General features: G+C 40.9%; 1 protein-coding gene across 1 annotated transcript in view; it reads right to left on the reverse strand.

The window, feature by feature from the left end:
• LOC142440134 (kinesin-like protein KIF28P) overlaps nt 1-26,357 on the reverse strand; it is a 111,048-nt gene that overhangs the window by 74,040 nt on the left and 10,651 nt on the right. Inside the window, exons 2-3 of the mRNA XM_075542695.1 lie at nt 25,544-25,738; nt 21,044-21,247 (exon numbers count right to left, since the gene is read on the reverse strand). Of these exons, the coding sequence (XP_075398810.1) occupies nt 21,044-21,247; nt 25,544-25,738 (399 nt within the window). The remainder of the gene's footprint in view (nt 1-21,043; nt 21,248-25,543; nt 25,739-26,357) is intronic.

Raw genomic sequence — 26,357 nt, forward strand, 5'->3', positions numbered from 1 at the left:
GAGCAGGTGCCACCACCCACTCCTGCATTACTGGATCCACAATAAATGGTGACAACCACTTGCCCAGACTATTTTCAGCTGCTCAGCACAACCAACAAACAGGATCCTGTATCTACATTCCTGCTACCCTGACCACATGCTACCATAACAGCCCAGAGGGGTGGCAAGTGCCCCCGTGCTGCCAAACTAGTGACCAGAGTAGCATGCCCACTCCATTCACCCAGACAGAATTTTTAAAATTAAAACCAGGGTAAACAAACCAGCATATAACCAAATAAATACAATAAAATCACAATGTCTCAGTGACCACAGACAAACTTCAATTCACACAAATAAATGCAAAGTGACTTGAACAAGTGATCAAATTACATGGGCAGAAAATTATTCAGAGGAAGAAATGGTAATGGAACATCTGATGAACAATAAACATAATTATATTTAGTGCCATACAACAAATTAAGAAAATAGTCAAGGAAAACACAGACAACGCTCTACAAAATTTCAGGAATATAGTGCAAGAAAAAGGTTGATAAAATAGACAATGAAAAATTACACAAAAATGGGACAAAATCCAGAAGCTTAACACCAAATTTTTAGAAATAAATAGTGTATTATAAGGACAAAGGAATCACACTGAATCAAGGGAACATAGAATCAGTGGAATTAAATACATACCCCAATGCATAACTATTAGCAGAACCATGAGGAAAAAAAGAAGGGGAAAAAATGAAAACCTAACAATTTTGTGGGACATCATCAAGAGAAATAAATCACATGTGATCAGAATTCCAGAAGAGAAAGAGACAAAAAGAAAGCACAGAAAAAATGTCAAAGATTTGTTGACAGAAACTTTTCTACTATTAGGAAAGAAAAGAAGATATGCATTCAAGTAACTCAATAAACCATAACAAAGATAGACACCCCCCCCCCACAAAGAAAATCATTTGGATATATCATACGCAAACTTTCCAAAACTAGAGTCAAAGAAAGAATTCCACAACCTGCACAGCAATGAGAGATTCTGAAAGTGGGGGTAGAGATGCAAGAAAGCGAACAGACACAGGATGGGATTGGGAGGCCTAATCAGAGATCAGCCTTGAACAACTCAACCTGTATGAGGAACTTGCAGGCAAAGCATAACTTTGTTCCTTGTTCTAAGAATTTCGTGGTACACTGAATTTAAGTCAGCACATTCTATTAGCTGATTTGCTCGCTTGTCCTGTAGACAATGAGTCCTGTGAGGGGTGACACAAAGCTTCAGACCCCGCCCAAGTCCCCGACCTCTGGGCAAGACCACTAGTGACTCTGTCACCCTGGCAGCTTGTCCTCGACAAAAGAATCCTGGAATTCTTCCAGCTTTGGAAAAATGAAAGGTTACTCCCCCACACCCAAAGAGAGAAAGTGAGAGAGAGGGAGAGAGAGAGAGAGAGAGAGAGAGAGAGAGAGAGAGAGAGAGAGAGAGAACTGTTTAGACAAAGCTCTGATTTTCTTAGCAAAAATCATGCAGGCAAGGAGACAATGAAATGATGTATATATAACTCTGAAAGAAGATAATTCCCAACCAAAAACCATACAAGGGGGTACCCCCCATCACCCCCAAAAACAGTGGGAATGGAGCTTTCATAGTACACATTTTTCCTACTAGGTGAGCATTGAGCAACTCGCTCTGAGTTAGTGCACCCAGTGACATCACCTGGGAAGGTTCTCTCTGAACACAGTGAATTTTTTTGTAAAAGCAGTTTTGCTTGAACATCGTTTTTTGTGATGGTTGATTTAGGAGAACAGCATGCGGCTGTGAAATTTTGTTTCTTGCTTGGGAAAAGTGGCACAGAAACAAATATGATGTTAAACACAGCTTACCAGGACAGTGCTATGGGAAAAACTCAAGTGTAAGAGTGGTTTTCTTGTTTTAAAAAAGGTGAAATGTTGATGGATGACGAACCTCATTCTAGACATCTGTCAACTTCCCAGATGTGAAAATGTTGACTGTGGTACATTTGGAGCTGTTCCACCAGGTCAGACTGTGTGTTAATCAAGCTTTCTATTTAGAAGTTCTGAAAAGATTGTGTAATAGTGTGCAACAGAAAATGCCTGATTTGTGGCAGACAGGGAACTGGTTTTACCACCACAACAATGCACCTGCTCATGCAGCCATCTCAGTGTGCCAGTTTCTGACAAAAAACAGCATGCCTCTCTTGCCCCTTGCCCTTTACTCACCTGACCTCGCTCTGTGCAACTTCTTTTTGTTTCCAAGAAAGGACGCACAGATGAAGTGTAATGGAGAGTACTTGGAAGGTGATAAGGCTGTTTTTAAAAAAACAACAACAAATAAATACAGAGCTTTTGGGAGAAAACATCCATTGGAGGGGGGTACCCCCTTATATATCCTTGTATTTTATGGCAAAATTAAATAAAAATAAAGGGAATTTGTAAAAAAAATAAAACAAACTAAACTTATAAAAACTGCGAAAAGGAGTCCTTTGTATAGAGAATCAACAATGTCGGACAACAATTTGAGAGTGAGACACACAGACAACCCAGAAATCATCTCACATAAAAGAATTTTTTAAAATAAAGGAAGCCCACAAAACTGAAAATAGGGAACAAGAAATATCAATCTGTAAATGTGACAACTACAAAGCAAAGCAGAGGGAATAAGACGTGTAGTTGCAGAGTCTCCAAACAGAAAGGGAATCAAGACAGATCAAGATAGTCAAACTACTTTAACCTAGGAAGGTAATAATAAATCTCAGAGTTACCGCAAAGAAAACGAACAAATCTACCAACCAAGAAGAAAATTATAAAGACTTAGTAAACATAAAATGAAGAGCAGCAAAAGAAAAAATCTGTATATAAAATGGACTAAGTACATAAAAATAGATGAAGCAAAGATATTCCCAACCCTCAATACAAACAAACAACAAAAGAACAAAGAGAATACAACTTAATAAATTCACAACAGTAAATTTGTACATATCAAGTATTTTGAATTTAAGTGACAGAATAGATAAGAGAACAAGACCCTTCAGTATGCTTCCTACGGGGAAAACACCTCAAACACAAAGATAAAAATAAATCAAAAGATAGACAAACACACATCAAGCAAACAGCAATCAAAAAAAAAGAGCAGGAGTGGTGATCTTAATTTTGGACAAATTAGATTTTAATGCAATAACTAGCATCAGAGATCAGGAGGGTTATGATATAACATCAAAGGATCAATTTAATAAGAGGACATAACCATAAATAGCTATGTACTTCCCAAAACAGTTCCAAAATACATAATCAAACATAACAGAAATGAAAAGTGAACTTCACAAACTCCACAATACTCGTAGAAAATATACCACTTTTAATGAAGGGCAGAACAGTGAGAAAGAAATTCAGCAAACATATAGAAGATTTAAACAACACAATCAACCAACCAATTAAATCAGGAAAAACAACCTATCACCCAACAACAGCATAAGCTATGTGTCCCTTACCCCCAGATGTGGGACTTGTGAGTAAGACTGCAGCCATTTGATCTGAGCCTTCCACGTTTAACCATAGTCAATTTTGTTATAAATTCATTATTGTGTGTTTAGACTGTTTCCAAGGGCTCGAACAAGAGTTTGAATGTTAGTTACTATTGGAACCCTCCTTGGGATAGAATTGATCTCTCCAGATTTCTCAGTCACTGAGTAAGAATGATAGAGGGATAAGTTGGAAAGTATATGTCAAGATAATTATAGAATTGTTTTAGCCTATCATGTATCTTAATAATTATATCCCACTTGTACTAAATCTGTGTTTAATATTATTAGAAGTGATCAGTATAAAATCTACTTGGAAAAATGTGATATTTGAGTATCTGCCAAGCAACCTTGTTGCTATAGGATGCTCCTTTGGCTAGCCTCCTAACTAATAAATGGTATTTTTCTTTCTCTGTTACACTTGGAAAGGTTAGAATTTAGGCTCCTCAATCCAGGGCACAGACACGACATGTAGGGAACAAGTGCCCATGAAACATTCCCTAGAATAAACCGCAAAGCAAGCTTCAATACATTTTAAAATAATGAAATATTACAAAGCATCTTCTTAGGCCAAGACACTATACAATTGGAAATCAGTACCAGGAAGAACCAATGGAAAAATCAAATAATGGAAACTGAATAACATCTTGCTTTAAAACTACTGGTTAGTAGATAAAAAATGAAATAAAATGTCCTATAATCAAAATAAAATGAAAATACAACATACCAAAACCTATGCCACAAGCAGAGCTCAGAGATTAATTTATCGGGATAAATACACAAAAAGAAAGAGAGGACTCAAAAAAACACCTTAACACAAATTTCCAACAATTGGAAAAAACAAAGGTCTACAGTCACAAGAAGAAAGAAAAGATTCTAGAAGAAACAAATGAAAAACAAAAACAATAGAAAGAATCAACAAGACAAGAAGTTGGTTCTTAGAATTAGTAAAGGATTGATACAAACAACCGGCAAGTTTAAAAGAAGAAAAGATTAAGAGTATGCTAATAATATTAACAATAAATAAAATAAGCAACCTCACAATAAAACAAAATAATGAAAAAGATAATAAAAGAATACTATGAAAAAGATACACCAACAAAATTGAAAACCTAAACGAAATGGGCAAAGTTCTAGAAAAACCATACTTACATAATCAAACATAGACTGAAGTCAACAGTGTGAACAGACTCATAAAAAAGGAAGAAATTAAACTGGTCATTAAAAAATCCCAAGAACAACAAAAAGTTCTGGCCCAGACAAAACTGCACTGAAGAACCCTACTAAACATTGAGTGAAATGATACCAATTCCAAAACATAGGAAAGGACAGAATACTCTCCAACTCATGATCTCAAGCTAGTATAACCTTGACATCAAAGTCATCATTAGAAACGAAAATTATACACTAATATCCCTCATGACCGTAGATGCAAAAATTCTCAACAAAATTCTATAGATTTCAACATCATAAAAAAGAAAAAGGGGGTGGACACCAACATCATGATCAAATGGGATTCCTACTAGATATGCAAGGATTATTCAACATTAGGAAAACAATCGACATAACCCAGGACATAAATTTTACAAGTGAAAAGAATCACATGATCAATGCAGGGGAAGCATTTAACAAAATCCAATACCCATTTGTGATAAAAACACTCAACAAAAGGGAATGGGAGGAAATTCTTCAATACAATTATATTATCTACACAAAACTAATGACCAGCATTATTCTTGAGGGAGAGAGGCTGGGATTATTTCCCTTGCAAACAAGAACTAGACAAAGATAAACCCTTTCTCATCACTCCTCTTCATTACTGTATTGGAAAATCTAGTCAAAGCAATAAGGCAAATTGGTAAGGAAAAAGCAACATGATTTCTGTTTTCAGATGCTATGATCCTGGACATAGAAAATCTGAGAGACTAAACAAGAAAACTACCAGAACTAATAGAACTTTTCAACAAAAGGGCAGGTACACGATCAAGAAAAATCAGATTTTTCCTTAAAGATAACTCTGAAAAAGAAATCAGGAAAGCAATATAATTTATGATAACCTAAAGATAAAATACGTAGGAATAAGCTTAATCAGAGATGCAAAAAATATATATACAAAGAATATTTCAAATCATTACTACAAGATATCAAAATAGGTCTGCATAAATGGAAGAACATAGCAAGATCATGGGTGGGAAGACTAATATTGTTAGTATTGTGAACATGTCGATATTATCTAAAGTGATCCGCAGCTACAATGCAATATTATTGAGATTTCAACATCATTCTTTAAGAACAAATCACCAACTTTCCATGGAAATGAAAGAGACCCCAGGTAAGTCAGGCTACTCAAGAAGAGTAGTAAAACACATTCCTGATCTCAAAAGCAAGTCATGGTTGTCAAAACAGCCTGGTACTTATACAGTGACAGACACACAGACCACTGAAAGCCAAAAAGTAAACTCATCCCTATATAGACAACTAACTGATCGTTGACCAAACACCACAAGCCATTAATGGGGGGAGAGATAGTCTCCTAAACAACTCAAGATAGAGGAATGTCTGAACTATGAAACTAAACTGTATAAAGATCATCCCAGGAAAACATAGGGACAAACTTGTTATTGTCATTGTTAGGTGCTGTCGATTTGGCTCCAACTCAGAGGGACCCGATGTACATTGGAAGGTCTTAGCTGGAGTGAGAGAAAATGTGGATCAGAACTCTAAATCATGAGAGACCAGACTAACTGGTCAGACAGTGACAGGTGGAACCCCAAGACTGTGACCCTTAGTCACCCAGGTCTGTAATTCAATCACTCCTGTTAGAATCACAAGGGCATTCATTATCCAAGGACAGAGGCTAGGGAAAAAGGAATAGAAACAGGAAACACAGAGAGAAAGTAGGATAAAGAGTGGCACATTGTGGGGATTGAAATGGATGAATTGAAACAAACTGAGTATAAATGGTAGAATGTAAAATTGATGATATGTTTTGTAAACTTTCACCTAATTTACAATACAAAGTTTAAAAACACATACCCATAAACAGAGAAACAACAAATGCTAGTGAGAGTTTGAAGAGATTGGAACTCTCAGAAATTGCTGATGGGAATGTAAATTGATATAACCATTTTGAAAAATGGTACAGCAATTCCTTAAAAAGTTAGAAATACAAATACCATATAACCCAGCAATTCCACTATTAATTATATATGGTAGGGAATTAACAGCCATAAATAAATAGATATAGCCACACACATGTTCATAGCAGAATTATTCACAATAGCAAAATTGTGGAGACAATCTAAATATTCTCAGATAAGCCTAAAATGAAATCATGAGACATATACACAGCAGAGTAGTATGCAACATTAAAGAATAATTATGAACCTGTAAAACACTTCATAACATGGAAGAACTTGGAGGACATCATGATGAATGAAATTAGTTAATTGCAAAAAGAATGAATATTGCACAAGACCAGTTCTAAAAATTTAAGAAAAGGTTAAACACAGAAAGAAGTATTCTTTGATGACTACCACAGAGAGGAGAGAAAGCGAGAGAAAATCAGTAACTAGAGGCTTACATATTAATTTTGGAGAAGGGAAAGGCAAAATATAATATTCAGCTCAACATAATTAAGCAAAAGAAGACAGTGGTCTGTGCATAAGGGTAAAAGACACACTCAAGTCATCTACAATTAAGGGCAACAACAATAATCTGTGAGTAGATATGTTAGTAGACATGCAAGCTGAACAGATGTGTGAGGTAAATTTAAGTACACTCTAATATATATGATTGGCCAATGTATTTCAATGCACTGCACATATTCACATATCCAAGAATATAGTTGATTATTTTGAAAACTTCTTAGCCATAACCAAAGACTTTGAAGTCATTGGGGTTGGCATTGAAGAATAGTTTCAAAGGACATCTAGGTCAATTGGCATAACAGTCCACAAAAAAATATACGACAATCCTACTTGATTGAGTAGCATCTGGAGTCTTAAAAGTTTCCAAGAAGCCATCTAAGATGCAACTATTAGTCTTTTCCTATCTGGAGCAAAGAAAAGTACAGAAAGCAAGTCTCGATTAAACAATTAATCCAAAGGATGAATGAATGACAAGAATCGCAAGCTCTACAACCTTGAGACCAGAATTAGATGATGCCTTGCTACTACTACCAACCAGTCTGATAGGGTTCACAGCAGAAGATCCTGGACTAGAAGTGGGAGGAAAATAATATAAAACAAAATCCAAAATCTATTTTTTAAGACAAGACTTACTGGTCTGAAGAGATTAGAGGGACCCCCAAGATTGTAGTCCTTCAAGACTTGGACCGAATGTGCCCACCGAGATCAATTTTCAGCCAAGCAGTGGACTGGCTTATGGAGTGAATAACATCACCAGGGAAGAATGTATGGCTCAGAACAGCCAACTGCTTGAGAACAAAAGGGCACATTTTCCCAAAACCAAAGCTTGGAAGGTAGAAAGGGCCCAGAGAGAAGGACAATTTGAAACAGGAAGCCCAGGGAGGAAGTAGGAAGGAAGCTGTTACATTGAGAGGGTTGCAAACAATGTCATGAGCAAAATGTGTACCAATTGAATGGGAGACTAATTTGTTCTGTACACTTTCACCTAAACCACAATAACAAGTTATTTTAAAAAATGTCTGCTTCGACTTCAATCCAGTGCTCCAAGACATGAATGCAACAAACTGGTCCCAAACCCAACTATGTGGACAGCCCCCACCCCACCCCATCCCCTGCAGAAGAATTAACTTCAGAGGACAGCACTGAAGGTACAGCTCAGGGAGATTGACATGTTTGATCGGAGCACACAGGAGCAAATGAATGGAGAGGAAGAGAGAGTGGAATACATCCTGGCCCACCAAGCCTTGAGGACAATATTCCTGCTTAGAGCAGTCAATGCACAGAGAGGAACATAGGGCCAGGCCCATTACAAAACACACTGGAGACATAGTGCAGGAATTGTGCCCAATCTCACCCCACCACATTGAGGTGAAACACTAAGGGTGTGCAACAGAACAGCAAGGGGAACAGAAAAACAAAGTCCCCAGGGAGTAAAAATAGACTGGGCCCAGGATGTGACAGGCCATCAGACTGGACCGGAAAACTCTCCTAAAGGTCAACAAACAGACCTTGGACTATTTTCAAGTTTGTTTGTTTTTTGTCGTTGGTTTGTGGTTGTTTTCTTTTGTTTCTTTATTTTGCTCTGTCTTGTTTTTTGTGCATATTATTATCACTGCAGGTCTATCTAGATAAGATAGGCAGGAGAAATAACCTGGAAGAGAAAACAACGGAACCGATGTTTCCAGGGGGGACATAGGAGAGGGGGAAGTGGGGGAAAGATAGTGGGTGTTAACAAACTCAGGGACAAGGGAACAACAAATGATCTAAAATTGATGGTGAGGAGGGTGTCGGAGGCCTGGTAGGGCTTGATCAAGGGCAATGTAACCAAGAGGAATTACTGATATCCAAATGAAAGCTGCACATGATAGTGGGACAAGAGGAATGTAAAAGGAAATAGAGGAAATAACTAAGAGGCAAAGGGCATTTATAGAGATCTAAATACAGGCATGTGCATATGTAAATATATTTATATATGACTATGGGGAAATAGATCTATGTGCATGTATTTTTAGGTTCAGTACCAAGGTAGCAGATGAACATTGGACCTCTACTCAAGTACTCCCTCAATGCAAGAACACTTTGTTCTATCAAATTGGCATTCCATGATGCACACCTTCTCTACATGATCACTGAAGACAAAGGGGTACATAAGCAAATGTGGTGAAGAAAGCTGATGGTGCCGGCTATCAAAAGAGACAGTGTCTGGGGTCTTAAAGGCTTGAAGATAAACAAGGGGCCATCTAGCTGAGAAGCAACAAAGCCCACATGGAAGAAGCACACCAGCCTGTGTGATCACTAGATGTTGATAGGATCAGGTATTAGGCATCAATGAACAAAAATTATATTGTGTATGAGGGGGAGTGCGGAGTGGGGACCCAAAGCCCATTTGTAGAAACTGGAAAATCTCTTACAGAAGGGTCTCAGGGAGGAGACAAGCCAGTCAGGGTTCAGTATAGCACCGATGAAACATACAACTTTCCTTGAGTTTTTTAATGTGTTCCCTGCCCCACTATCAGGATCCCAATTCTACCTTATCAATCTGGCTAGACCAGAGGATGTACACTGGTACAGATCAGAGCTGAAAACACAGGGAATCCAGGACAGAGAAACTCCTCAGGACAAATAATGGGAGTAGTCATACAAGGAGGGGAAGGGGAAGGTGGGGGAGAGTGGGGAAACCAATCACAATGATCTACATATAATCCCCTCCCTGGGGGATGGACAACAGAAAAGTAGGTGAAGGGAGACATCAGTCAGTGCAAGACATGAAAAAAGTAATAATTTATAAATTATCAAGGGTTCATGAGGGAAGAAGGGTAGAGGAGAAGAGGGGGAAATGAGGTGCTGATACCAAGGGCTCAAGTGGAAAGAAAATGTTTTGAGAATGATGATGGCAACAAATGTACAAATGTACTTGACACATGGATGTATGTATGGATTCTGACAAGAGTTGTACGAGCCCCCAATAAAATAATTTAAACAAAAATAATAAGAAAAATATGAGGACCTGATGCCAGGGACTTAAGTGGAGAGCAAATGTTTTGAGAATGATAAGAGCAATGAATGTTCAAATGTGCTTTACACAATTGATGTATGTGTGGATTGTGATAAGAGTTGTATGAGAAGACTTCTGGGAAGATGACAATGGAGTGACACATACCAGGGGGACTCTGCAGAATCCAGCCCAGGAGAGTTGCTTGGAGGGAAATTCAACGCTGCTGGATTGCAGGGGGTGCATCATAAAGATAAGTAGGCACAGATCCACGGGGTTTTGAGGGGCTGGGGGCTTTTGGCTTACCTCAGTGGAAGCTGGCTGAGGCTTGACTTTAGCCCAGCCACTGTATCTGCCGGAGCTGGGACCATTTGGAGCCTGTAGCAGGGCTTGGTCTCAACACAGCCACAGTTTTCCCCTGCCTGCCTCAGGGCAGGGACAGGACCCTTGCAGCTTCACGGGCAGGGATCAGGGTTCAGCTACATTGTTGCTTCTGTTTACATCTCTGCTCTCAAATCCTACACAGCCTTGGAAGGCTGCAAAGGGGCTTTTTCACAGCACAGCCACAGGTTGCCGCACCGCATCTGAGCAGGGACTAAACCCAAACTCTCACAGCTCCACGGGCAGGGATCAGGGTTCAGCTACATTGCTGCTTCTGTTAACATCTCTGCTCTCTGTCCCCCCACTTCCGTAAGGGCTGCTCAGCAGCTCTCTTGCGACTCTTCTTGTGGCTCAGCTGTGGCCTGCCACTGGGGTTTGGGGCAAGGAATAAACCTTTGCAGCTCCACAGGCAGGGAGTGGGACTCAGCTACATAGTTGCTTTTGCTTCCCTCACTTCCCTATACCCCTGCACAGTCTAAACAGTCTTACTGTTTAATTTTTCTCCTCCTCCCTGTCTCTCCTGTTCTCTCACACTCCACTGCTGACCTACAGAACACTCCCTTTGTCCTAGGGCATTAACACCTGTGCCACACCCAGCTAGGTGAGCTCCATTCTGCATAGCTAGTCCAAAGCTAGGGAAAGACCCGCATTCTCTACAGGGGATACTCGGCCCAACTTTTCAACAGGGAATTCCTGCCTGTGTACCTGGGGGCATAAGGCAGCTCAGCCAACACTTATCAACATTCCAAGCAATTGCAGGAACTTCAGCCCAACCTCTGTAACACCGAGGGAGGCAACCGACCAGCCTTCTGGGGCACTCCCCTGATAGGGAAGCCACCGGAGGATAAAGTGGTAGGTTAATCCCATAGTAAAATCAGCTGTAGGCAGTCCTATAAGTCTCCCAGAGAGAGCCTGGAAAATGGCACCTGGTCCCTCTAAAACAATTCAACGCAAACAGCCATCAGCCCCAGCGACCTCAACAACAACAACAACAAAAAAAAAACCCAGGAGAAACAAAAGGCAAAGGCAGAAGATGTCCTGAACATAACAACATACATAGAAGAAGCAGGCATTGAGATGCCACACAAAGAAATTCTCAGAATGCTTTTTGGAGTCATACAGGATGTGAGAGAAACAATACAGAAAAGGGATGGGACGATAAAGGAGATAAAAGCCATACACCAAAGGGATATACAGGAGCTTAGGGAGGAGATAACAAAACACAGTAGCAGAATCACGGTCCTTGAGAATCGATTGGAGGAATCAGAGAACCGCATCAGTGTCGTGGAGGAGAGCCAAGCAGACTTTAATAAACGTGAACAAAAATCTAATAAGATCATCAGAGAAGCTGAAGAAAACCTAAGAGCTATGTCTGATGCTATGAAGTGGAACAACATTAGAATTATTGCCTTACTAGAGGAAGACACAACAAAGAAGTCATCTGCAACAATAGCGAGAGAATTCTTGGAGGAAAACTTCCCCAGCCTAATGAAGGAAAACCAGGCAACCATTCAGGAGGCTGAAAGAACACCAGCAAGATTGAACCCCAAGAAGAAGTCACCAAGACACATAATAGTTAAACTATCCAACTTTGAGGAAAAGGAGAAAATCATGAGAGCAGCTAGGAAAAACAAGCAATCACATACAAAGGTTCCCACATAAGAATATGCGCAGACCTATCAGCAGAAACTATGAAGAAGTGAAGAGAGTGGAGTAATATATTCCAAAAATTGAAGGAAAGCAATGCAAATCCAAGAATACTCTACCCAGCCAAATTATCGATCAAGATCGATTGAGAAGCAAAAGTCTTCTCAGACAAGGAAAAACTCAAAGAATACGTTAGAACAAACCCAGCCTTACAAAAGATCCTTGCCAACTCAGTATGGGCAGAAGAACAACACTTACCAAGCATAAATAAGAGACCATCACATAGAACAACCTCACCCAGAGGGCAACAAAGAGAAAACAGATCCCAAGATAGCAATGGCTTAAGGATGGAAAGAAGTCAAGAACGATACACACACACACACACACACACACACACTAATGAAAAAGGAAAGTAGGAAAACTACCAACACAAAAGGTATAAGATGACATTACAGAGTCTGCAGATGGAGATAATAACCCAGAATATCAATGGCCTGAACTCAGGCATTAAAAGACTGAGACTAGCAGACTGGCTTAGAAAACAAAACCCATCAATCTGCTGCCTACAGGAGACACATCTCAAGGCTACAGGCAAAAATAAGCTGAGAATCAAAGGCTGGAGAAAGACCTACCAAGCAAACAGCAATATAAAAAAAGCAGGGGTTGCAATCCTAATCTCGGATAAAATTGACCTCAAAGTGCAAACCATAAAAAGAGATAAGGAGGGAAACTATATAATGCTCAAGGGAATCATAGACAATGAACCACTAAGCATTGTAAACATATATTCCCCGAAGGAGAGACCAGTTCAATACGTCAACCAAACACTCCAAAAGTTTAAGAAAGAAGTCACAGACTCGACAATTATAGTGAGTGACTTCAACACACCACTCATGGAGAAAGATAGAAACAGGGAAAGAAACTCAACAAGGAGACTAGAGAGCTAAACTCTACAATTAGACAATTTGACCTGATAGAGATTTACAGAGCTTTTCATCCAAATACAAAAAATTTCACATTCTTTTCAAGTCCCTATGGCACATATTCGAAGACAGACCACATGCTGGGGCATAAAGCAAATCTACATAAATTTAAGCACATTGAAATTATACAGACCTCTCTCTCTGAGCACTGTGCCATAAGACTGGAAATCAACAAAAGGAAGACAAAGAAAACAAGAGCAAACAATTGGAGGATGAATATCTCTAATGCAAAAGGAGTGCATACTGGCACAGATCACAGATGAAAATTAGGAAATTTCTAGAAACCAATGAAAATGAGCACACGATGTACCAAAACTTATGGGACACAGCAAAGGCAGTCATCAGAGGAAATTTCATAGCAATACATGCACACCTGAAAAAGGAAGAGAGACTCATGATTGATACGCTGGCACAAAATTTACAAAAACTAGAGCAGAGTCAGCAGGACAATCCTACTAATAGCAAAAGAAAAGACAGTATAAAAATCAGGGCTGACATCCAGGAGAGGGAAAATAAGAAAACTATGGAAAAAATTAATATTGCTAAAAGTTGGTTCTTTGAAAGGATAAACAGAGTCGATAGACCATTGGCAAACCTAACCAAAGAAAGGAGGGAACAAATCTCAATAACAAGAATAAGGGATGGAGACTTCTGGGAAGATGGCGACGGAGTAACACATACCAGAGGGACTCCGCAGAATCCAGCCCAGGAGAGTTGCTCAGAGGGAAATTCAACGCCACTGGATCGCAGGAGGCGCATCATAAAGAAAAGGAAAGTGGGACCAGACTTCAACCCAGTGCCGCAAGGTGTGAATGCAATATCCCGGCGTGGAGTAGGGCCCAGCACCAAAAATTAAGTGGATTCCTGCCCCTCCCCCGAAAAGAATTTGCTTCAAAGGATGACATTGATTCTGCAGCTCCGGGAGATGGACATATCTGATCAGAGCACACGGGAGCAGATGAAGGGGCAGGAGGAGAGAGTGGAACACAGCCTGGCCCATGAGGCCGTGAGGATGATGTTCCTGAGTAGAGCAGCCAGTCCACAGAGAGAACAACATGGCTGGCCCTACTATGAGACATGATGCCCCTCAGTGACTAAGGGAGATACCGGGGACAGCACCGGAGACACAGTGTGGGAATAGCACCTGACCTGATCCTACCACACCGAAGCAAAGAACTGGGGGAGTGCAGCGGAACAGCAAGGGAATGGAGTGGCAAGGTCGCCAGGGAATGCTGAAAGTGGAGTTTAGGGCCAGGGCGTGGTGCCCCAACAGACTGGACTGGAAAACGCTCCTAAGGGCCAGCAAACGATCCTTGAACGAACTACAAGCCTTTCTTTTGTGAAGTGTTTTGTTTTGTTCTTTGTCAGTGGTTTGTTTTTGTTGTTTTATTGTCTGGTTGTACAATGTTGCTTTGTTTTCCTCTGTCTTGTTTTCGTGCATGTTAGTGTCTCCACAGGTCTCTCTGAATAGGACAAGCTGGATGAACTATCTGGAGGAAAAACAATAGGACAGACAGTTCCGGGGGGACAGACAGAACCGGGTGGGGGAGGGGGAGGAGGGTAAGGAAGTGGTGTTAATAAACACAGGGACAAGGGAACAACATGGGACCCAAAATGGTAGTGAGGGGGGAGTGACAGGCCTGATGGGGAACGATCAAGGGTAAGGTTGCGTAGAGAAGGGGTATAGCTGTAGCCCAGGTGGGGACGGAGCATGGTGGTGGGGCAGGAGGAAAGTCAAGGGAGAGGGAGGAAGGAGCTGGGAGTCAAGGGGGCATTTATGGAGGTCTAGACAAAGACGTGTACATGCAAACATATATATGAGGATGGGGAAATAGATCTAATTGTCTACATTTATAGGTTTAATATTAAGGTGGCGGAAGGACCTTGGGCCTCTACTCAAGCACTCCCTCAATGCATGAATACTTTCGTTTATTAAATTGGAACTCTATGATGCTCACTCTCCCGATACAACTGCTGAAGCCAAAGTGGGTGAACAAGTAAATGTGGTGAAGAAAACTGATGGGACCCGGCTATCAAAAGGGATAGTGACTGGGGTCTTAAAGGCTTGAAGATAAACAAGCGGCCATCTAGCTCAGAAGCAACGAAGCCCACATGGAAGAACACACCAGCCTGAGTGAGCGAGTGATCCCAAAGGGATCAGTTATCAGGCATCAAAGAACAAAAAATCATCATATCATTGGGTGCACACCTCCATGATAGGATCGCTGAAGACAAATGGGTGCATAAGCAAATGTGGTGAAGAAAGATGATGGTGCCCGGCTATCAAAAGAGATAGTGTCTGGGGTCTTAAAGGCTTGAAGATAAACAAGCGGCCATCTAGCTCAGAAGCAAAAAAGCCCACATGGAAGAAGCACACCGGCCAGTGCGATCACAAGGCGCCAAAGGGACCAGGTATAAGGCATCATGCAAAAAAAAAAAAAAGAATGTGTGTGTGTGTGTGTATATATATATATATATATATATATATATATATATATATATATATATATATATATATATATATACCACATTGAATGAAGGGGGAAGTGCAGAGTGGAGACCCAAGGCCCAAGTGTCGGCCACTGGAGATCCCCTCATAGAGGGGTTTAGGAGACGAGAGGGGTCAGTCAGGGTGCAAGGTAGTACCGACGAAGAGTACAGCTTTCCCCCAGATCCTGGATGCTTCCTCCCCCCAACTACCATGATCCGAATTCTACCTTGCAGGGCTGGATAGGGCAGAGGTTGTACACTGGTACATATGAGGGCTGGAGGCACAGGGAATCCAGGGTGGATGATACCTTCAGGACCAAGGGTGTGAGGGGCGATGCTGGGAGAGTGTAGGGTGAGTGGGTTGGAAAGGGGGAACTGATTACAGGGATCCACATGTGACCTCCTCCCTGGGAGAGGGACAGCAGAGAAGGGGGGAAGGGAGACCCCGAATAGGGCAAGATATGACAAAATAACGATGTATAAATTACCAAGGGCACATGAGGGAGGGGGGAAGGGGGAGGGAGGGGGAAAAAAAGAGGACCTGATGCAAAGGGCTTAAGTGGAGAGCAAATGCTTTGAGAATGATTGGGGCAGGGAATGTATGGATGTGCTTTATACAATTGATGTATGTATATGTATGGACTGTGATAAGAGTTGTATGAGCCCCTAATAAAACGTTTAAAACAAAAAAAAATAAAAAGTTTAAACTTGGTACTAAAAAAAAAAAACAAGAATAAGGGATGAAAGAGGGGTCATTACAACAGACCTTAAAGAAATCAAAAGGATAGTTACACAGTACTATGAAGGATTGTACTCCAATGAATTCAACAATTTGGAAGACATGGACAAATTCCTGGAAAAATAATCCCTCCCTAGACTATCCTCGGTGGACATCAAGAATTTCAACAGACCCATAGCAATAGAAGAAATAGAAAAGATTATCAAGGGATTACCAACAAAAAAAAATCCACTGGACCAGATGGCTACACTGGAGAATTCTACCAAGCATTTAGGGAAGAACTAACACCAATCCTACACAAACTCTTCCAGAACATAGAAAAAGATGGCAAACTCCCTAATTCCTTCTATGACGCTAGTATAACTCTGATACCCAAACCGGGCAAGGATCCCACAAAAACCGAGAACTACAGACCAATATCCCTAATAAACATTGATGCAAAAATCCTTAACTAAATATTAGCCAACAGAATACAAAAGTATATAAAACAAATAATTCGCCATGATCAAGTGGGATTCACACCAGGGATGCAGGGATGGTTCAACATATGAAAGGCCATTAGTATTATTCGTCACGTTGACATGAAAAACTATAAGAACCACATGATAATATCAATAGACGCAGAAAAAGCATTCGACAACATCCAGCACCAATTCCTGTTTAAGACACTTGAGAAGATAGGAATGGAAGGAAAGTTTCTAAAAACAATACAAGCTATATATGAAAAACCACAGCCAACGTGGTAGTCAATGGAGAAAAGACTAACACAATCCCACTGAAAAGGGGGACCAGACAAGGACGCCCCTTGACCCCACTCTTATTTATTATCATGCAGGAGGTTTTAGCTAACAGCATAAGGCAAAGAAGAGACATCAAAGGTATTCATTTGGGGAAGGAAGAGGTGAAATTATCATTATTTGCAGATGATATGATTTTATATATGGAAAATCCCAAAAGTTCCACAAGGGGAGTACTGGAAGCAATAGAGGAGTTTGGCAGAGTGGCAGAATACAAGATCAACAAACAGAAGTCCATCGGACTGTTATACACATTTGATAAGACCACAGAAGGAGAGATAAAAAAGGTGGTAACCTTCAAAATAACCAAATACAAATAGAAATATCTAGGGATATACCTGACTGAAAAAACAAAAGATCTATACAGGGAAAACTGTAGTACACTATTACAAGAAACCAAGAGCGACCTCAACAAATGGAAGAATATCCCATGCTCGTGGATTGGAAGACTCAATATAGTTAAGATGTCAGTTCTTTCAAAAGCACTATATAAGTTTAATGCCATCCTGATACAATTACCCTCATCTTTCTTCAAAGAAATGGAAAAACTGATTATCAACTTCATATGGAGAGTCTTGGAAACCCAAAGAGTCATTTAAAATCTGGTATATAGGATTTTTATGAGTCAGAATTGATTCTATGGCAGTGGGTTATGCCCTAACCCATAAAATTCTGCATTCTTTTACTTAAACCAAGAAAAAGCAGTAATTTTGGCATCCTGGAGGACTGAAATTGTTGTTTGAGATTGGGGACTTTAACATAGTGTGAAAGGACAAGTACAGAGCTGTGCTGTGAATGGGTCGACATTTTCCAATGACACTCTTGTATTAAAGCTCTTGTTATTCTAAAAAAAAAAAAAGCAGTGATGAATGTATGAAGCACATAGCGGCATGGGAAGAACTGGAGGAAATCATTCTAAGCGAAGTAAGTCAGGCACAAAAAGACAAGTACAACATGAGCCCGCTGAGGTAAGTATTAAAAAAAAATGCAAAAGGGGCATAGGGAAAAAGCTACTCTATATAAACATTTTTGGGGTGAGGACTGTGTAGTATGGCCGAGGCCAGATCAAATCCAGGGATGCACATGGTAGACAACTGGGGAGGAGGTGGGGAAAGAAAAATAAAAGGATAAATATAAGGAAGAAAAGTGGAGCGGGGGCATGGTGCACTAACCCACCCAAGGGGAGGGTATTGTTTATATCTCCAAAGGGAAAGAGGGACCAGACTTCAAACCAGTGCCGCAAGGTGTGAATGCAACATTCCGGTATGGAGTAGGGAACCAGTGGAGAGGTCTGGGAGGCTGGCCCCAGTACCAAAACTTAAGTGGATTCCTGCCCCTCCCCCCAGAAGAATTTGTTTCAAAGGACGACATTGATTCTGCAGCTCCGGGAGAGGGACATATCTGATCAGAGCACATGGGAGCAGATGAAAGGGGAGGAGGAGAGAGTGGAGCACAACCTGGCCCACCAGGCAGTGAGGATGATGTTCCTGAGTAGAGCAGCCAGTCCACAGAGAGAACAACATGGCTGGCCCCACTATGAGACATGATGCCCCTCAGTGACTAAGGGCGATACAGGGGACAGCACCGGAGACACAGTGTGGGAATTGCACCTGACCTGATCCCATCATACCGAGGCAAAGCACTGGGGGAGTGCAGCGGAACAGCAAGGGAATGGAGCGGCAAGGTCCCCAGAGAATGCTGAAAGTGGACTTTGGGGCCAGGGCGTGTTGCCTCAACAGAATCAACTGGAAAACACTCCTAAAGGCCAACAAATGATCCTTGAGCTAACTACAAGCTTTTCTTTCTTGATGTGTTTTGTTTTGTTCTTTGTCAATGGTTTGTTGTTGTTGTTTTGTTGTATACTGTTGCTTTGTTTTCCTCTGTCTTGTTTTTGTGCATGTTATTATCTCCACAGGCCTGTCTAAATAAGATAGGCTGAATGAAAAACAACGGGACGACAGTTCCTGGGGGACTTGGGATACAGGGAGGTGGGGGGTAAGGAAGTGGTGTTAACTAACCCAGGGACAAGGGAACAACATGGGATCCAAATTGGTGGTGAGGGGGGAGTGGCGGGCCTGGTAGGGAATGATCAAGGGTAAGGTAGCGTAAAGAAGATGTATAGCTGTAACCCAGGTGGGGACGGAGTATGATAGTGGGGCAGGGGGAAAGTCAAGGGAAATAGAGGAAAGAGCTAGGAGGCAAAGGGCATTTATAGAGGTCTAGACAAAGACATGTACATGCAAATATATATATGATGATGGGGAAATAGATCTATGTGTCTATATTTATAGGTTTAGCATTAAGGTGGCAAAAGAACCTTGGGCCTCTACTCAAGCACTCCCTCAATGCATGAATACTTTCTTCTATTAAATTGGCATTCTATGATGCTCACCCTCCCGACACAACTGCTGAAGCCAAAGTGGGTGAACAAGTAAATGTGGTGAAGAAAGCTGATGTTGCCCGGCTATCAAAAGAGATAGCGTCTGGGGTCTTAAAGGCCTGAATATAAGCAAGCAGTCATCTAGCTCAGAAGCAACAAAGCCCACATGGAAGAACACACCAGCGTGTGATCACGTGGTTCTGAAGGGATCAGTTATCAGGCATCAAAGAACAAAAAATCATATCATTGGGTGCACACCTCCATGATACGATCGCTGAGGACAAACGGGTGCATAAGCAAATGTGGCGAAGAAAGCTGATGGTGCCCGGCTATCAAAAGAGATAGTGTCTGGGGTCTTAAAGGCTTGAAGGTGAACTAGCGGCCATCTAGCTCAGAAGCAAAAAAGCTCACATGGAAGAAGCACACCAGCCAGTGCGATCATGAGTTGCCAAAGGGACCAGGTATAAGGCATCATCCAATATATATATATACACACACACACACACCATAGTGAATGAAGGGGGAAGTGCAGAGTGGAGACCCAAAGCCCATTTGTTGGACACTGGAGATCCCCTCACAGAGGGGTCTAGAGGAGGAGATGAGTCAGTCAGGGTGCGACATAGCGATGAAGAATACAGCTTTCCTCCAGTTCCTAAATGCTTCACACACGCCCCCCCCACGACTACTATGATCCGAATTCTACCTTGCAAGTCTGAATAGAGCAGAGGTTGTACACCGGTTCATATAGGAGCTGGAGGCACAGGGAATCCAGGGTGGACGATACCTTCAGGACCAAGGGTGTGAGTGGCGATACTGGGAGGGTAGAGGGTGAGTGGGTTGGAAAGGGGGAACCAATTACAAGAATCTGCATGTGACCTCCTCCTTGGGGGACGGACAATAGAAAATGGGGTGAAGAGAGACGCCAGATAGGGCAAGATATGACAAAATGATAATTTATAAATTATCAAGGGCTCATGAGGGAGGGGAGAGCAGGGAGAGAGGGGAAAAATGAGGACTTGATGCAAAGGGCTTAAGTGGAGAGTAAATGCTTCGAAAATGATTAAGGTAAAGAATGTACAGATGTACTTGATACAATTGAAGTATGTATATGTATGGATTGTGATGAGTTGTATGAGTCCCTAGTAAAATGTTAAAAAAGAGTTGTATGAGACTCAAATAAAAAATATTTTAAAATGAAAATAAAATTGAATAGTTAAAAAAAGTACAAAAATAAAATAAAATGTGAAAAAAGAAAAAATGTCTTTCTATTATACCAAAAATGCCTTTTAAAAGTATTTCCTTTGGTTTTCCTACATAAAACCAGAAAAATCAAAAGAATGCTTTGATATGAAAAACAAATATTATCTTTAAATAGAGATGCTGATAATCTCCACTGAAGGTTTTTTCTTAATTTAAAAGACAGAAAGAAAAGAAATTCCTCAAAGTAGGTATTCTTGGATAATATATACCTGGTATTCTTGATTTCTCTCCTGTTTCTCAATTGCTTGGAAGAGTTCTTCACACACATTTGGAATAATACCCTTGTTTGCACCAAACCCAATCATGGAATAGCTTTTACCAGAACCAGTTTGGCCATAGGCCAGGAGAGTAGCATTGTAGCCTTCCCAGGCATTGTCCAGAATTCCCCTGCCAAGATCATGGAAAACATCTTTCTGGAAAGGAAATAGCAGGGGTCATGTTCAACACCAATGTCTGCTATATCTAGTTATTCTTCCTTGCAGTTCATAGTAATCTTAAAAATCTAACAAATATTCGAGGGGGGGGGTTTGATAAAATCCACCTTAACTAGTGTCATATGGCCTACTTCGGTTAAAGGGTAATAAGTCATATAGGGTCACTACGAGTCCGAATCAACTCAGTGGCAATAAATTTGGTTTTTGAAGTTTTGACCTACTTGAAATATAATTTAAATTTTCTTTTAGGACCAGTAGGATAAAACTGAACATCAGAAAGGTATTTAATTTATCCAAAATATTAAAATGAAAAACAAATTCATGGATAATACCAACATAACTTGAATTAGCTAGTATCTACCTATCACAATTTTGTATATTATACAACCTTGCCAAATATGGGATAGGTCTTTCAAATGGCAATCAGAGGGGGGTGGATCAAGGGAACCAAGGGACAGGGGCCAAAGGATGTCCTACTTACCTTTTCTTCTTTAACCCAACAATACCAGCACTAGTTGCCTCTAGTAGAATCTGACTCATTGTGCCCCATAGTGACATAGTAAACCTATGTTCAATTGTGCTCTCAGTGGCTGTTTTACCAGAACTACCATTATGTCTTTCTTCCCAGGTGCTACTGGGTGGACTTGAACCTTCGAACATTTGATTAGCAATAAGTGTGTGAACCATTTACACCACCCAGCGTCTCCAATCCAAACAAATTCTTCATGAAATAATCACAGTAATTTTAGCCCTCTGCTGGTGAGCACTCTCTTGCTAATTCTCTGCTCCCCAACCCCCATCTCAAACAAGAATTAGTGCTTTGAAGAATTTGTTACACACACACAAACTTTTCTTTTGTTTTCAAAGTAGAAGACAGAGATGCTTCTGTCCACAATTCTGCCCTTCAAAGAAAGAGAGGACGTGGTATAACTCCCTTTATTATCTGGGACTCCTGATGGTTCTGGGTATCAGAGCATAACTGTGCTCTATGGGGTTGTCAGTGATTGTGATTCAAAAGTAGATTTCCAGGTCTTTCTTCCCAGGCACCTCTGGGTGAATTGAAACCTTTAACCTGTCAGCAGTTTCGGCACTACATGTTTCTACTACCTAGGGATTGCTAATCACAAGATCGATAACATTTTAATCACCTCAAAAAACCCCTTATGTCATTTGTCACCTCTGCCAACTAATCCACTTACTGAAACTTACAGCTAACGTTTGCCTTTTCTGGAAGTGTCATATAAATGACACCTTTGTATGTGGGTTTTTTCACTGAGACCCATCCATCTGGTTACATGGAATCAGCTGTGGTTGTCAGATGCCATCCAGTCTGTTCCACTCCATAGCAACTCTATGCACAAGTACCTACCCTTGCCCAGTCCTGCAAAAGCATCACAATGATTCCTCTGTTTGAGTTCATTGTTGCAGCCACTGTCAATCATTCTGGTTAAGGGCCGTCCTCTTTTTCACTGCCCTTCTACTTTACTAAGCACGCTGTCCTCCTTTCCATGAGACTGGTCTCGCTGGGAAACATGCCAAAATATGTAAGATGAAGTCTCATCATCCTTGCCTCAAAGGAGCACTCTGTTCGTACCTCTTCCAAGACAAATTTGTTTGCCCTTTCGTCAGTCCATGGTACTTGCATTATTCTTCATCGGCATGACAATTCAAACACGTAGGTTCTTCTTCAGTCTGCCTTATCCAATGTTCAACATCTACATGCATATGAGGCCATGGAAAAAACCATGGCTTGGGTCAGGTTCACCTTAGTCCTCAATACAACATCCTTGCTTTTCAATACTCTGCAGAGGTCTTGTGAAACAGATTTACCTAATGCTATGCATCTTTTGATCTCTTTAACTGCTGCTTCCATGAGCATTGAGTGTGGATCCAAGAAAGACAAAACTCCCTGACAACCTCAATCATTTCTCTTACCAATTGATCCAGTTATGAGGATTTAGGCTCTTTACATTGAGTCATAATCCACACTGAAGACTCTAGTGCTTGACTTTCATCAGCAAGCGCATCAAGGCCTCCTCACTTCAGGAAGCAAGGTGTCATCTGAATATCGAAGGTTGTTAATAAGCCTTCCTCCAATCCTGATGCCACAGTCTTTTTCACACACTCCAGCTTCCCTGATGGTTTGCTCAGTTTATAGGTTGAATAGGGATGGTGAGAGGATGCGACCCGGCTGCACACCTTTGCAATGGCCACCTCTCCTTGTAATTCACTGGAGCCCACACACACTCCTGTCATAGGATCTGCAATATTTGAGTGCATTTATACAGCTGTCCTTTTCTTCTTTTAATCGTTTTATTAGGGGCTCACACAACTCTTATCACCATCCATCCATACATCAATAGTGTAAAGCACATCTGTATATTCATTGCCCTCATCATTCTTAAAACATTTGCTCTCTACTTAAGGCCTTGGCATCAGCTCATTTTTCCCCTCCCTCATGAACCCTTGATAATTTATACATTATTATTTTGTCATTCTTGCCCTGTCCGACGGCTCCCTTCACCCACTTTTCTGTTGTCCATCCCCCAGGGAGGGGGTCACATTTAGATCCTTGCAATTGGTTCCCCCATTCAAACCCACCCTTTCTCTACCCTCCCAGTATCGCCATTCACACCACTGGTCCTGAAGGGATCATCCGCCCTGGAGTCCCTGTGTTTCCAGTTCCTCTCTGTACCAGTGTACATCCTCTGGTCAAGACAGACTTGCAAAGTAGAATTGGGATCATGATAGTGGGAGGAGGGGGAAGGAAGTATTTAGGAACTAGATGAAAATTGTATGTTTCATCGTTGCTACATCACACCCTGACTGGCTCATCTCCTCCCAGAGACCGTTCTGTAAGGGGATGTCCAGTGACCTACAAATGGGCTTTCGGTCTCCACTCCGCACTCACCCCCCCATTCACTATGGTAAGATTTTTTGTTCTGATGATGCCTGATAACTGATCCCTTTGATATCTCGTGATCACACAAGCTGGTGTGCTTCTTCCATGTGGGCTTTGTTGCTTCTGAGCTAGATGGCCACTTGTTTACCTTCAAGCCTTTAAGACCCCAGATGCTATATTATTTGATAGTTGGGCACCATCAGCTTTCTTCACCTATATAGCTGTCTTTTCATACCAGATTGTGGGCAATTTGAAGAGAGAGCTGTAACAATACATGGTATATGATAATTGCTTGATTGAAAATAAAAAGTTCTCACATGCCGATTGTCTCCTAAATGTTGCTTAAATCAGAGAGACAAAATATAATGAACTTGGCAACCATTCCCTTTTCAAAGAGTGTCAACATATTGGCACATCAGCTGATTCGTGTGTATGAAAATCAGGCAACAAGCATTGTTTTAGGATCTCAAAAAGTAAAACTTGAACGTAGTGATGAATTCTCAGGGGGAAGCATACCATGTAGCATGCTTTCATTAAAATTATTGTACTGTGTCATTGTGAGTATTTCATTGAAAAAAACCCAAGCCAACAACAACTATGTCTTGTTTTGGATGGAGGGAATGACCTCCCATTTAAGCATGTTCTATAGAAAGAAAAAAATGAGATAATCTCACTTCCATTGAGTCAATGCTGACTCATAACAAAACTTTAAGACAGATAGAAGTCCCCATTAATTTCCAAGATACCAATTCTTTGTGGGAGTAGAAAGCCCCATCTTTTAAGCCTTAGATAGGACAAACACAATAATTTCAGGATGTGGGAAGCCGTAAGCATGAGGCTGAAATGAAACCCAGTGTTTCATGACCAGGGGGTTCATTATAAATGCTGAAAAACAAAGAAAATCATCAGAAAATCACGATTAGTAGTATGTCGATTCATCGCCGTCACAGGCAGGACCTCAGAAGGGGAAGGAAAGACCATGAAAAAAAGCTGTGCAATTTCACACTTTAAAAATGTCAACTCTGGTCAAGTGATGGTCAGAGTACAACTCATGACCATGTGACTCTTAGTCAAGAACCCAATCTTTAACTCGTGGTACAGCTCTTGTCTGGAGATCACTAAATACACACCAAGCAGTTTCCCTGGTTCTTTGTGTCAGCCCAAGGATAAACTTGTCTTCTCTAGACTTGCTTTGGGCATATCTGTACACAGCCACTTGCTGACTTCATTGTCAGAAAGAATTAATGATCTCTGAATTTATGTCAAAAACTCAAAATGGAGTTAGGGCTCTCTCTGTAGAGCAAAAAAAGCATTCCACGTGCCTTTAAATTTAAGTTCTAATGCACACTAAAAATGTGGTTGAAGCAATTTACCTGGCCAGCAAAGTTATTGCTAGGATCAGCTGAAATAAGTACACCATATTTATCCTTTTGAAATCCACTGTGAGACCAATAGGCCAGGTCAAAAGTAAATGTCTTCACATGTTCTGGGTTTTTGGGGTCCTGTATAGTGGTGGTGGTTCTGGAATTCATGGAAATCACACATTTGCTCCCGGAATTCTTCTCTCTCTGTAGTCAAAGGACAAATTCAAAATAAAAAATAATTCTGTCATACAGGTTGTTTTGCAAGTCCTTTTTTACGTAGTAAGAAATTAATCCAGGAGCCCCAATAAATTGTTAAAATAAATTTAAAAAAAAAAAGAAATTAATCCAGGAATTCACCATTTATTTTATACTCTTGATTGTGCTACTCTTAGCTGTTGATCTTATACTCCTTTAGAATTTTATTTTTACGTTTTGTTTTTTTAAAATCACTTTATTGGGGGCTTGTACAACTCTTAACATAATCCATACATACATCCATTGTGTCAAGCACATTTATACTTTGTTGCCATCATCATTCTTAAAACATTTGCTTTCTACTTGAGCCCTTGATGTCAGCTCATTTCCTCCCTCCTTCCCTCCCCACCCCACCCTCCCTCATGACTGCTTGATAGTTTATAAATTATTATTATTTTGTCATGTCTTATACTGTCTGATGTCTCCCTTCACCCACTTTTCTGTTGTCCATCCCCCAGGGAGGAGGTTATATGTAGATCCTTGATTGGTTCCCCCTTGCTACCCCACCTTCCCTCCACCGTCCAGGATTGCCACTCTAACCACTGGTCCTGAGGGGTTCATCTGTCCT

Source organism: Tenrec ecaudatus, chromosome 1, assembly GCF_050624435.1.
Source record: "Tenrec ecaudatus isolate mTenEca1 chromosome 1, mTenEca1.hap1, whole genome shotgun sequence".
Lineage (NCBI taxonomy): Eukaryota > Metazoa > Chordata > Mammalia > Afrosoricida > Tenrecidae > Tenrec > Tenrec ecaudatus.